Raw genomic sequence first — 12,927 nt, forward strand, 5'->3', positions numbered from 1 at the left:
GTGGCCACCCTGGCCAGGACTCGGCCCCTTGCCTTGGGCTGCAGCAGCCGGGAGGGGCCGGAGCGGGCCCTGCTGGGAGCGGCCTCCGGGGCCACCTCACCCGAGATGCTCCGAGCGAGCCCTTCGTGCCAAAGGTGGAGCCAGCGGGGCTCGGCAGGGGCTTCGGGCTGCCCTGGCCCTTCCAGGGGAACCCGGGCTGGCTGCTCCTGCCGAGGCTGCGAGAGCCCCTGTGGGTGCTGTGCTCGGCCTGCAGAGATGTCCCTGGCCTGGAGAGATGTCCCCTCCCTGCAGAAATGTCCCCTTCCCGTGGCAGCCCCAGCCCCGTCTATATTTAAGTTGAAGCCACTTGAGCCGGGGATCGCGTGGCAGGGCACGATTATTTCTGCTCCTCTATTTATGGGTGCCCCGGTGGTGCCGGGGGTGCAAAGGGCACCCGGGGGGTTTTGGGGGTTTCAGGGGATTTTAGGGGCTCTGGGGCTCGGGGCTGCGGTGTCTCCTGCCACCCGGCCGGGCTGGACAAGGAGCTGAACAAGGAGCTCCCGTTCCCGGCCAGGCAGGGAGGGAGCGGGGCCCGGGCGGGGCTGGAGGGGGCGGCTTTGGGCAGGGATGGGGACGGGCACAGCCCCCGCTGCTGCCGGCGCTCATCTGTAGGATCAGTTCAGTCCGTTCAGTCCCCGCCCCGTCCCCTGCTGCCCTTCAGCAGAGATCTGGAAATAACCGGGGATGCGCCCATGGGGCGCTGCATTCCAGCCCGGGCACCCCCGAATCCTCCATCCCCGCCCGGGGGCTGCTCCTCCTGCCCTGCCCGGGATGGGGGCAAGGGCTGCCCGGGCTGCCAGGGGCTTTTCCAGCCCTCCAGAGGTGGAACTGGGGCTGGACACGGAGATGGAAATGGGGCTGGACCCAGGGATGGAAATGGGGCTGGACACGGAGATGGGAATGGGGATTGTACCCAGGGATGGGAATGGGGCTGGACACGGAGATGGAAATGGGGCTGGACACGGAGATGGAAATGGGGCTGGACCCAGGGATGGAAATGGGGCTGGACACAGAGATGGAAATGGGGCTGGACCCAGGGATGGAAATGGGGATTGTACCCAGCAATGGCAATGGGGCTGTACCCAGCAATGGAAATGGGGCTGTACCCAGAGATGGGAACGGGGCTGTACCCAGCACTCTTCCCTGGGAGAAGGAGGGGAGGGGAGGATCGGGCTGCCCGCAGTGGTTCAGGGTGCTGAGGGTACTTCCCTGCCCTGCTCCCTGCAGGGAAGCCCTTTCCCCCTTCTTTCCCCCTTCTTTCCCCCTTCATTTCCCCTTCATTTCCCCTTCATTTCCCCTTCATTTCCCCTTCTTTCCCCCTTCTCCCTGTGTGAGGTGTGGTTGCACTGAGCAAACCCTGCCAGTTCTGTTCTGAACCAGCCCAAACTCTGCCCTGGCCCCCGGGCCTGGCTGCCCTGCTTCCTGATTCCCAGCAGAGTTCCTGGCTGGATGTTCCTGGCTCCCAGGGGTGTTCCTGGCTCCTAGGGATGCTCCTGGCTCCCAGGGATGTTCCTGACTCCCAGGGGTGTTCCTGGCTCCCAGGGGTGTTCCTGACTCCCAGGGGTGTTCCTGGCTCCCAGGGGTGTTCCTGACTCCCAGGGGTGTTCCTGGCTCCCAGGGGGTGTTCCTGGCTCCCAGGGGTGTTCCTGGCTCCCAGGGATGCTCCTGGCTCCTAGGGATGCTCCTGACTCCCAGGGGGTGTTCCTGGCTCCCAGGGATGTTCCTGGCTCCCAGGGATGCTTTTCCAGAGAGCAGTGGGTGTAAGAGGTTCCTCTCTGGATCCTGCTGGGGTTGGCCAAGTGATGCAATCCCTTGGGAGCTGTGTTCCTCAAGCCTCTGCTGGCACCTCCTCAAGCCTCAGAGCTGGCACCGGCTGCCTGGGGAGGCCCTGGTGCAGCCCAGCTGCTCCAGCAGCTGCAGATCCCATCAGCAAATCCTCCTGGAGCATCCCTGGTAGGCCCCCATCCCCGTTCCCCCGTCACATCCGGGCTCTGGGAGCTTCCCTGGGAGCTCAGGGCCTGGGGGAGCAGCCTGAGCAGATGGCTGGGCTGGGAGCTGAGCTCTGGGACCTGGCCTGGGAGATTTGCAGGGAACTCGGTGCTCCCTGAGTCCCAGCAGGGATGGAGGCAGGGGAGGATGCGTGGGGAGGATGGTCAGGATGGGAGCTGTGGGGAAATGGGGAAGAGCAGCTCAACGCCCTCAGCCCTCTGCAAAGAGCCCTGGGGTTTGTCTCATCAATGGAGTGGAAAGTGAAACCAGACTCCAGCTGGGCCTGCAGGGTCCCTGGGCTGGTCACAGGCTGGGGCCTGGCCAGGCAGAGTCATCCCAGCTGCAATTCCATCATTGCAGCCCCTCCCAGCCCCTGGGGGACTGCCTGGGCTGGATGGTCTGCAAAGGGGCCACCCCTGCACCTGCAGCCAGGGCTGAGAGGGGATGCTCCCTGCAGCCCTGTGGGGACTGGGGCACTCTGTTCATGGGGGCTGGAGAAGGAGATCAGGGAGCAGGAGGGGCCCTGGATGGTGCTGGAGCCTGTGAGGATGCTGGGACCTGTGAGGATGCTGGAGCCTGTGAGGATGCTGGGACCTGTGAGGATGCTGGGACCTGTGAGGATGCTGGGGACCTGTGAGGATGCTGGAGCCTGTGAGGATGCTGGGAACCTGTGAGGATGCTGGGACCCAGGATGATGCTGGAGCCTGTGAGGATGCTGGAGCCTGTGAGGATGCTGGGACCTGTGAGGATGCTGGGACCCAGGAAGATGCTGGAGCCTGTGAGGATGCTGGAGCCTGTGAGGATGCTGGGGCCTGTGAGGATGCTGGGACCTGAGATGATGCTGGAGCCTGTGAGGATGCTGGGGACCTGTGAGGATGCTGGGGACCTGTGAGGATGCTGGGACCTGTGAGGATGCTGGAGCCTGTGAGGATGCTGGGGACCTGTGAGGATGCTGGGAGCCTGTGAGGATGCTGGGACCTGTGAGGATGCTGGGACCTGAGATGATGCTGGGACCTGTGAGGATGCTGGGACCTGTGAGGATGCTGAGACCTGTGAGGATGCTGGAGCCTGTGAGGATGCTGGGACCTGTGAGGATGCTGGGACCTGTGAGGATGCTGGAGCCTGTGAGGATGCTGGAGCCTGTGAGGATGCTGGGACCCAGGAAGATGCTGGAGCCTGTGAGGATGCTGGGACCTGTGAGGATGCTGGGACCTGTGAGGATGCTGGGACCCAGGATGATGCTGGAGCCTGTGAGGATGCTGGAGCCTGTGAGGATGCTGGGGCCTGTGAGGATGCTGGGACCTGTGAGGATGCTGGGACCTGTGAGGATGCTGGGACCCAGGATGATGCTGGAGCCTGTGAGGATGCTGGAGCCTCTGAGGATGCTGGGACCTGTGAGGATGCTGGAGCCTGGGGTCACGGGAGCCCAGGATGATGTTGGAACTGGGGATGTGCTGGAGCCTGGGGAGATGCTGGAGCTTGGAATGTGCTGGAGCCTCAAATGGTGCTGGATCTTGGAATGTGCTGGAGCCTGGAGAGATGCTGGAGCCTGGGGTGATGCTGAAACATGGATTATATTGGAGCCTGGGATGATGCTGGAGCCCAGGATAATGGACTCTGGAATGATGCTGAAGTTTGGGTTGTTGCTGGAGCTTGGAATGTGCTGGAGCCCAGGACAGTGCTGGAACACAGGATTATGCTGGAGTTTGGGATGATGCTGGAGCCTGAGACAATGGCAGAGCCCAGGATGATGCTGGAGCCTGGGACAGTATTGGAACCTGGGATGATGCTGGAATGTTCTGGAATCCAGGATGATGCTGGACCTTGGGATGATGCTGAAGCCTGATAAGTTGCTGCAGCCCAGGCTGACACTGGAATCAGGAATGGGGAATGGGAATGGGATGATGCTGGAGCCCTGGAGGATGCTGGGCCTTGGAATGATGCTGGAATCCAGGATGATGCTGGAGCCAGGAGGAAGCTGGAGCCTGGAGGAAGCTGGAACCAGGAGGAAGCTGGAGCCAGGAGGAAGCTGGAGCCAGGAAGAAGCTGGAGCCTGGAGGAAGCTGGAACCTGAAGGAGGCTGGAGCCAGGAAGAAGCTGGAGCCAGGAAGAAGCTGGAGCCTGGAGGAAGGTGGAGCCAGGAGGAAGCTGGAACCTGGAGGAAGCTGGAGCCTGGAGGAGGCTGGAGCCTGGAGGAAGCTGGAGCCAGGACGATGCTGGAACCTGGAGGAGGCTGGAGCCTGGAGGAGGCTGGAGCCTGGAGGAAGCTGGAGCCTGGAGGAAGCTGGAGCCTGGAGGAAGCTGGAACCTGGAGGAAGCTGGAGCCAGGAGGAAGCTGGAACCTGGAGGAAGGTGGAGCCTGGATGAAGCTGGAGCCTGGAGGAAGCTGGAGCCTGGAGGAAGCTGGAGCCAGGATGATGCAGGAACCTGGAGGAAGCTGGAGCCTGGAGGAAGCTGGAGCCAGGATGATGCTGGAGCCAGGAGGAAGCTGGAGCCAGGATGATGCTGGAGCCTGGAGGAAGCTGCTCCTGGCTCATTTCCAGCGTGCAGGTCCTGGCAGGAGCCCGGGGCAGCTCCCTGCCAGCCCGGGGCACAGGGGCAGGGTTCAATCAGTGCCATCACCCTGCCTGCCCTCGGAGCTGCTGCTGGGCTCCAGTGCTGCCCACATTCCCCGTTCTCACTGCGCTGATCCCTCCAGGAGCTGAGCTGGGCCCGTCCCAGCTGGAACCAGGATCCCTCCTTGCTCCCCACTGCCCCTCCAGGAGCTCCCAGAGGAAACTGAGGCACGGGAGGAGGAGAGCTGGTGGTGCATGCCCTGCCGGGGAGGGGACACCCGTTTGTTCTCCAGCCCCTGGGAGATGGGATGGGAGCTGCCGGGGCCGGGATAACCCGGACACGCACGTTCCCTTTAAGACGGCAGCTGGGAAAGAACATTTTGGTAGTAACGGCTCTGGAGGAGAGGCAGGGAGTAATTGCTGGGGAATTCTAAACCGGGAATGAGCCGGCCGGGACCTGGGGGGAGGAGGAGGAGGAGGAGGAGGAGGAGGAGAGGGCTGCAGGGAGCGGGTGCTGGGGAGATCAGAGACGGGGAGAGAAAAAGGGAGGGCAAGAGGCGGGGGAAAGGAGGGAAACGGCGAGAAAAATGTACAGACCATGTTTGGCCAGAGAGCGATGTTTGTACAAGATCGAGTTCCAAAAATACCGCCCGTTCCCAGCGCCGCCGAGCGGGGATGGAGCCGCTGCCCGGCGGGGCGCGCTCGGTTCGGGCACCGGGGCCGGGCCGGGCCGGGGGAGCCGCCGGGAGGTGCCGGGGCCGGGCCTCGCCTCCCTGCCCTGTGGGCCCGTGTTCCGACAGCGCCGGGGCTGCTCGCCCTGCTTGGAGCTGGGCACACGGAGCCGGAGAGGGGCTCAGCCAGCCCGGCTGCAGCTCCCGCCCCGCTCCCGGCTCCAGCCCCGCTCCCCGCTCCCGGCTCCAGCCCTGCATCCTGGCTGCATCCCCGCTCCCGGCTCCATTTACCACATCCCTAATCCAGCCCCGCTCCCGGCTCCATTACCACATCCCTGCTCCAGCGCCGTTCCCGGCTCCAGCCCTGCATCCTGGCTGCATCCCCGTTCCCGGCTCCAGCCCCGCTCCCGGCCCCATTCCGGCTCCATCCCCATTCTCAGCTCCATCCCGGCTCCTTCCCCGTTCCTGGCTCCATCCCCGTTCCCGGCTCCATTGCCGCATCCCTGCTCCATCCCCATTCCCGGCTCCAGCTCTGCATCCTGGCTCCATCCCAGCTCTATCGCCCCATCCCGGCTCCATCCCGGCTCCATCCCCGTTCCCAGCTCCATCCCTGTTCCCGGCTCAATCCCTGCTCCCAGCTCTATTCCCGCATCTCTGTTCCATCCCCGCATCCCGGCTCCATCCCCATTCCCAGCTCCATCCCTGCTCCATCCCGGCTCCATCCCCATTCCCAGCTCCATCCCTGCTCCATCCTGGCTCCATACCCATTCCCAGCTCCATCCCAGCTCCATCCTGGCTCCATTCCCGTTCCTGGCTCCATCCCGGCTCCCTCCCGGCTCCATCCCCTTATCCCGCCCGGCAGGAGCGGCCCCTCGCTGCCCTCTGAGCCTGCCCCGGGGGCTCCTCGGAGCCGCAGCCCCCCGCGGGCAGCCTGAGCGCTGTCTGGGCTGCCCTCGGGGTGGGTGTGCAGGAGCTGCCCCCCGGCAGTAAAACCCCAGCCCGGGGGCGGCATGCCTGCACCCCGCTGCTCTGCACCCCACATGCTCTGTCCCTCTGTCCCTCTGTCCCTCTGTCCCGAGCTCAGGGCAGGCTCCCCTGGTGTCCCCCATAGCCAGGGCAGGGGGCTGGGCTGCAGGAGCAGCGGCACAGCCAACTCCACAGGAACTGGGGAACGGGATTTAACCTCTGCTTCATCCCGGGCCGTGAATCACCCAGCTCTGCCCCTCCCTGCTGCGATCCTTGAGTTCCACTGCAGAGATGGGATGCCAAGGGCAGCCAGGGCTGGGGCCTTGTGGGGACGGCTCCTTCCTCTGTCCCCTTTCCCTGCAGACCCAGGGACGGCTCCTTCCTCTGTCCCCTTTCCCTGCAGACCCAGGGATGGCTCCTTCCTCTGTCCCCTTTCCCTGCAGACCCAGGGACGGCTCCTTCCTCTGTCCCCTTTCCCTGCAGAGCCAGGAAGAGCTGGCCAGGCCCACAGCCATGGCAGGTGATGGGTCCCGAGGGCTGGCAGCCCGCTGGGCTCCCTGTGTGCCCATGGATGGGGACAGACTGAGGGGCACCTCAGAGCTCAGGGACTGTCCAGGCCATGGACAACAGGCAGGGCCATGCTTTCAGTGTCCCCAGAGAGGGGACACAGGGAAGGGCAGCACTGTGGGGCTCTGGCCATCCTGTCACACACAGCTGGGCTGGCTCCAGAGCCAGATTCCTGTTTAACGCCCTCCAAAGAGAGGGAATGAGTAAAGAATGAGTAAAGCCGCCGGCATCCTGGGGAAGCTGAGTCACTGTTTCCTTTCTCTGCCCGCTGGTCTGAGGTATTTTTAACGGCCCTCATCCAGAGCCCAGGTGGGCCTTGGTGGTGATTTCCATCCCCCCAGGGCACCGACCCTCCCAGGGCAGAGGGTCCTTCCCTGGATCAGCCTCTGCAGTGGGGCAGGGCCGTGCTGGGATGGAGCACTCAGAGACCCTGCTCAGGGTGCTCCTGGTGCTGCTCCTCATCCCAGGGGCCATCCTGTTCTGCCTTTCCCTGGGGGAGCTGCCAGCAGAGCTGGATCTGCTGCCTCACCCCTGAATTTCCCGTGAATCCTCTGTTATCCTCCTGGGAATCCCCTGTTATCCCTACTGTGAATCCCCCATTACCCCCTGTGAATCCCCTGTTATCCTCCTGTGACTCCCCCATTATCCTCCTGTGACTCCCCTGTTATCCCTGCTCTGAATCCCCCGTTACCCTCCTGTGACTCCCCCATTATCCTCCTGGGAATCCCCTGTTATCCCTGCTCTGAATCCCCCGTTACCCTCCTGTGACTCCCCCATTATCCTCCTGTGACTCCCCTGTTATCCCTGCTCTGAATCCCCCGTTACCCTCCTGTGACTCCCCCATTATCCTCCTGGGAATCCCCCGTTATCCCTGCTCTGAATCCCCCATTATCCTCCTGTGACTCCCCCATTACCCCCTATGACTCCCCATTTTCCTCCCATGACTCCCCCATTATCCCTGCTGGCTGGGGGTGCAGGGACATCACCTTCCCTGTGGCAGGGCGGAGCACACCCCGGGAGGAGAGGCTGGGATGCACCTGGAGCTGGGAGCAGAGGAAGGTTCTGGGCAGAGGGACCAATGCTGAGCCCATCCCTCCTTTCCTTGCAGGTGGTGGCACCTGCCCGGGCAGAGGTGGCTGTGACAGCTGAGGGCAAAGAGCTCGTGCTGGTGCTGGAGAGGAACCAGTGAGTGTGGGGCTGGGGAGGGGACACGGGGCACCCTGCCAGGACCTACCTGGGCTGGCAGGGTTGTGGCCAGCAGAGGAGGGGACGGCCCCGCGGGGCTCCATTTGGGCTGGAATGCTCCTTTTGCCACCTTGCTCACCTCCTTCTGGGCTCCTGCTCCGGGTCAGTTTGGCTCCATTTGGGCTGGAATGCTGCTTTTGCCACCTTGCTCACCTCCTTCTGGGCTCCTGCTCCGGGTCAGTTTGGCTCCATTTGGGCTGGAATGCTCCTTTTGCCACCTTGCTCACCTCCTTCTGGGCTCCTGCTCCGGGTCAGTTTGGATGCAGGTGGCAGCAGCTCCTGTCCCCTGTGCCCTGTGCCACTCACCCAGCCTGGGACAAGGACACTACCCTCCCCTGGGACACGGACAGGACTTGTGTCCGTCTGTCCTGCCCTGCCCTCCTTGTCCCTCTGCCTGAGACCTCGTGGCATTTTACAGAGCCCCAGAACCCCAGAGTGGTTTGGGCTGGAAGGGACCTTGAAGATGCAGTGCCACCCCTGCCACGGCAGGGACACCTGCCACCAGCCCAGGCTGCTCCAGGCCCTGTTCAGGGCTGGGGACGCTGCCAGGGGTGGGACAGCCCCAGTTCTCTGTGCCCTGGTGGGTTTGTGTCCCGTGCTGAGCAGGGCAGAGCTGCCCCCTTCCCTGCCTCTCCCCAGCAGCTGTGAGTGGCTGCTCCTGCAGAATCCCCTTCCTGCTGCTGCTGGGGTGCAAACCCAGCCCCTTCCCTGGCCATGGCAGGAGGATCTGCCATTCCCACATCCTCAGCCCAGCTGTCCCGTCCCTGTCCCCGTGTCCCTGTGTCCCCAGGCTGGCCAGGCCTTGCCTTGGCAGCCACCCAGCGTCCCTGGCAGGAGCCAGGCTGAGCTGTGGCTGCTGTCTGGGCTGTGGCTGCAGTCCCTGGTGCCAGGCACCCACGGACAGGATGTGGGAAGCCACAGCCGTGCCCACGGTGACACTTCTGGGGCCAGGCTGGCTGAAAGCAGAAAGGGAGAGGCGGGAGGGCTATTCTGGGAGTGCTGCTTTCTTTTCTCTGCAGAATTTAACCTTTGGGACAGGGCCAAACCCCCAGACTGAGTCTAAACTGAGAGCAGGGGAAAACCTGGCCCCATTTGTCCTTCTCTGGGTGGCTGAGCCCCTGCAGGGGTCACCTGCCACCCCCAGGGGACTGCAGGCTTCCAGCAGATAGCCATCACCCTGGCATCTGGGCAAGGTCACACAGATCTGGGCAATGCAGGAAAACCTTTTTCTTTTTCTTTTTCTTTTTCTTTTTCTTTTTCTTTTTCTTTTTCTTTTTCTTTTTCTTTTTCTTTTTCTTTTTCTTTTTCTTTTTCTTTTTCTTTTTCTTTTTCTTTTTCTTTTTCCTTTTCTTTTTCATTTTTCCTTTTCTTCATCTTCTTCATCTTCTTCATCTTCTTCATCTTCTTCATCTTCTTCATCTTCTTCATCTTCATCTTCATCTTCTTCATCTTCTTCATCTTCTTCATCTTCTTCATCTTCATCTTCATCTTCTTCATCTTCTTCATCTTCATCTTCATCTTCTTCATCTTCTTCATCTTCTTCTTCATCTTCTTCTTCTTCTTCTTCTTCTTCTTCTTCTTCTTCTTCTTCTTCTTCTTCTTCTTCTTCTTCTTCTTCTTCTTCTTCTTCATTGTCTTTGTCATTTCCTTCTTCACCTCCTTCTCTTCTCTCTCCTGTCACCCCTGGGGTCACTCCAGCCCACCCTGGTGTTCCCCCAGCTCCCACCCCACATGCTCTCCAGCTGTGAGCTCAGCTCTGGCTCTTTCCTGTAGCTGGAAGGGATGGGGTGGGATAATGAGATGGGATGGGATGGGATGGGATGGGGTGGGGTGGGATGGGGTGGGATGGGATAATGGCATGTGTCATGCCTGGATCAGGGCAGTTTGGGCACTTTTTGGGCAGCCCTGTCCCTGCTGAGGCACAGAGGGACACTGGACTGTACCTGCTGCCATCCCTGTCCCTGCTGGCCATGGGCAGCCTCTGCTTGGGGTCACAGCGGTGACAGGGGCTCAGGGGATGTGGGGGTGGCTCAGGGGGCTCAGGGGATGTGTGGATGGCTCAAGGGGTTCAGGGGATGTGTGGATGGCTCAGGGGGCTCAGGGGATGTGTGGATGGTTCAGTGGGGTTCAGGGGACTCAGGGGATGTGTGGGTGGCTCGGGGGGCTCAGGGGGCTCAGGGGATGTGTGGATGGTTCAGTGGGGCTCAGGGGATGTGTGGGTGGCTCAGGGGGCTCAGGAGGCTCAGGGGGCTCAGGGGATGTGTGGATGGCCCAGGTGGGCCCAGGCTCGGGGGCTCGGTGCGTTGCTGTGCCGGCAGCCCTGGAGCCGCTGCCCACTGCCCCACTGTGTCCCCACTGTGTCCCTGCTGTGTCCCCGCTGTGTCCCTGCTGTGTCCCCACTGTGTCCCCGCTGTGTCCCCGCTGTGTCCCCACTGTGTCCCCGCTGTGTCCCCGCTGTGTCCCCACTGTGTCCCCGCTGTGTCCCCGCTGTGTCCCCGCTGTGTCCCCGCTGTGTCCCCGCAGGCTGCTGGCTCCGGGCTACACGGAGACGCACTACAGCGAGCAGGGCCAGCCCGTGACGGTGACCCCCAACCACACGGTGGGTGTGGAGCTCGGGGTGCTCCCCTCTGCGCTTCGGGGCTCGGACGGAGCCGGAGCCCAGCGCTGCGGGCGGGGCAGATTCCCAGCGGCAGAGGGAATGCGGCAGCGCTGGGCCCCGGCCCCGGGACAGCGCCTCGGGACACGAACACAGCAGTGCCAGGCCTTCCCCATGGCCCCACCGCCCTCTGTCACCCGTCCAGCGCCGGGTGCAGGGCTCTGTCCCGGGCTGTGTCCCGGGCTGTGTCCCGGCTGTGTCCTGGGCTGTGTCCCGGGCTGTGTCCCTGGCTCTGTCCCGGGCTGTGTCCCGGGCTCTGTCCCAGGCTGTGTCCCAGGCTGTGTCCCTGGCTGTGTCCCTGGCTCTGTCCCGAGCTCTGTCCCGGGCTCTGTCCCGGGCTCTGTCCCCGCTCCCGTTTCCATTCCCGGTGCGGGAGACAGAGCTCACCTGGCTGGGAAACAAGAAGGGAGGTGGAAAAGGGGAGATGGAAAAGGGGAGCTTTTCTGAGAGCTGCCCGTGGGCTGCTGCTCCCAGCCCCTGAGGAAGGTCCCCCTGTCTCTCTGCAGGAGCATTGCCACTACCACGGGCACGTCCGCGGCCACCGTGGATCCTGGGTCGTGCTCAGCACCTGCTCGGGAATACGGTATGGGGGAATGGGAATGGGGAATGGGAATGGGAATGGGGAATGAGGAATGGGAATGGGAATGGGGAATGGGAATGGGGAATACGGTATGGGGGAATGGGAATGGGAATGGGGAATACGGTATGGGGGAATGGGAATGGGAATGGGAATGGGGAATACGGTATGGGGAAATGGGAATGGGAATGGGAATGGGGAATGGGAATGGGGAATGGGAATGGGGAATATGGTATGGGAGAATGGGAATGGGAATGGGAATGGGAATGGGAATGGGAATGGGGAACATGGTATGGGAGAATGGGAATGGGAATGGGGAATGGGAATGGGAATGGGAATGGGGAATACAGTATGGGGGAATGGGAATAGGAACGGGAATGGGAATGGGGAATACGGTATGGGGGAATGGGAATGGGGAATGGGGAATGGGAATGGGGAATACAGTATGGGGTATGGGAATGGGAATGGGGAATAGGAATGGGGAATGGGGAATGGGAATGGGAATGGGGAATACGGTATGGGGGAATGAGGAATGAGGAATGGGGAATAGGGGAAGGGGAATGGGGGAATGGAAAGTGGAGAATGGGAAACGAGGAATGGGGAATGGGGGAACAGGGAATGGGGGAAGGAACAAGGAATGGAGGAAGGAACAGGGAATGGGGGAAGGAGAAGGGTATGGGGGAATCAGGATTGAAAGAGCACAGGGTCGGTGGGCTGTGGAGCTGACAAAGGTGGGATGGATCCACTGCTCCCTCTCTCTGCAGGGATCCCCTTTGGGACCACCCAAGCAGCTCCAAGGCTCCTGCAAGCCCAGCACCAAATGCTTCATGGGCTGATTTTCCCATGGCTCCCATCTTGTCCTTCCTCCTTCTCCCACCCTTCTCCCAGCCCCAGGACTGGGCAGGGACCACATTTCTGACAGCACGAGCTTATTCCCAGGAATTTTATCCCTGGAGGGGCAGGTCCCTGCTCCCCAGAGCAGCTGTCCCAGACTGAGCTTTGCTCTGTGCTCTGTAGGGGGGAGGTTTTGGTGCCCAGGGTTTATTTGTCCTGGGGCTGTTTGGGCAGAGATCCCCAATATTCTTGTCCCTGCTCCCAGCTTGGGTGCAGGCCAGGCTGATGTGCCATGAGTTTGTGGGGCCTCAGGGGCTGGGGGGGCGCAGGGGGAAGCACCACAGGAGCCATCGGGGCTGTTCCCATCTCCAGGGGCCTCATAGTGCTGAGCAGCAACACCAGCTACTACCTGAGCCCCCTGGGGCCCCCCGAGCCCGGCCTCCACCTCCTGCAGCGAGCAGAGCACCTGCCCGTGCCAGGGGGCACCTGCGGGCACGGCCAGCACCTGGGCAGCACCGCGGCTGGCATGGCCCGGCTCTTCCAGCCACGGCACCCACGGGTAAATCCTCAGGGCTGAGGCCGCTTGGGTGAATCCTCATGGATGAATCCAGCCGGGTAAAGCCACACGGGATCTGCCTGGGCACAGGCACAGGGCTGGAGGGGCTCTCAGCACTGCTGACAGCTCCCATGCCCCCAGCAGCTGGGCAGCTGTGCAGGCAGGGGGGGTGACGGGGTCTCTGTTGGTGGCTTGTGTGGCTTGAATTTAGGCAGGAGACCCCAGAGGATGCTTGGGTTGGGTCTCAGTGCTGCATCCTACCATGAGGGATG

General features: G+C 62.3%; 1 protein-coding gene across 2 annotated transcripts in view; it reads left to right on the forward strand.

The window, feature by feature from the left end:
- Nucleotides 1–12,927, forward strand: part of ADAM33 (ADAM metallopeptidase domain 33) — a 38,444-nt gene that overhangs the window by 4,027 nt on the left and 21,490 nt on the right. For both annotated transcript variants that reach the window (XM_077177946.1, XM_054633865.2), the window contains exons 3-6: nucleotides 7,896–7,972; nucleotides 10,556–10,631; nucleotides 11,195–11,271; nucleotides 12,472–12,658. In XM_077177946.1, the coding sequence (XP_077034061.1) occupies nucleotides 7,896–7,972; nucleotides 10,556–10,631; nucleotides 11,195–11,271; nucleotides 12,472–12,658 (417 nt within the window). The remainder of the gene's footprint in view (nucleotides 1–7,895; nucleotides 7,973–10,555; nucleotides 10,632–11,194; nucleotides 11,272–12,471; nucleotides 12,659–12,927) is intronic.

This window comes from Agelaius phoeniceus, chromosome 4, assembly GCF_051311805.1.
Source record: "Agelaius phoeniceus isolate bAgePho1 chromosome 4, bAgePho1.hap1, whole genome shotgun sequence".
NCBI lineage: Eukaryota > Metazoa > Chordata > Aves > Passeriformes > Icteridae > Agelaius > Agelaius phoeniceus.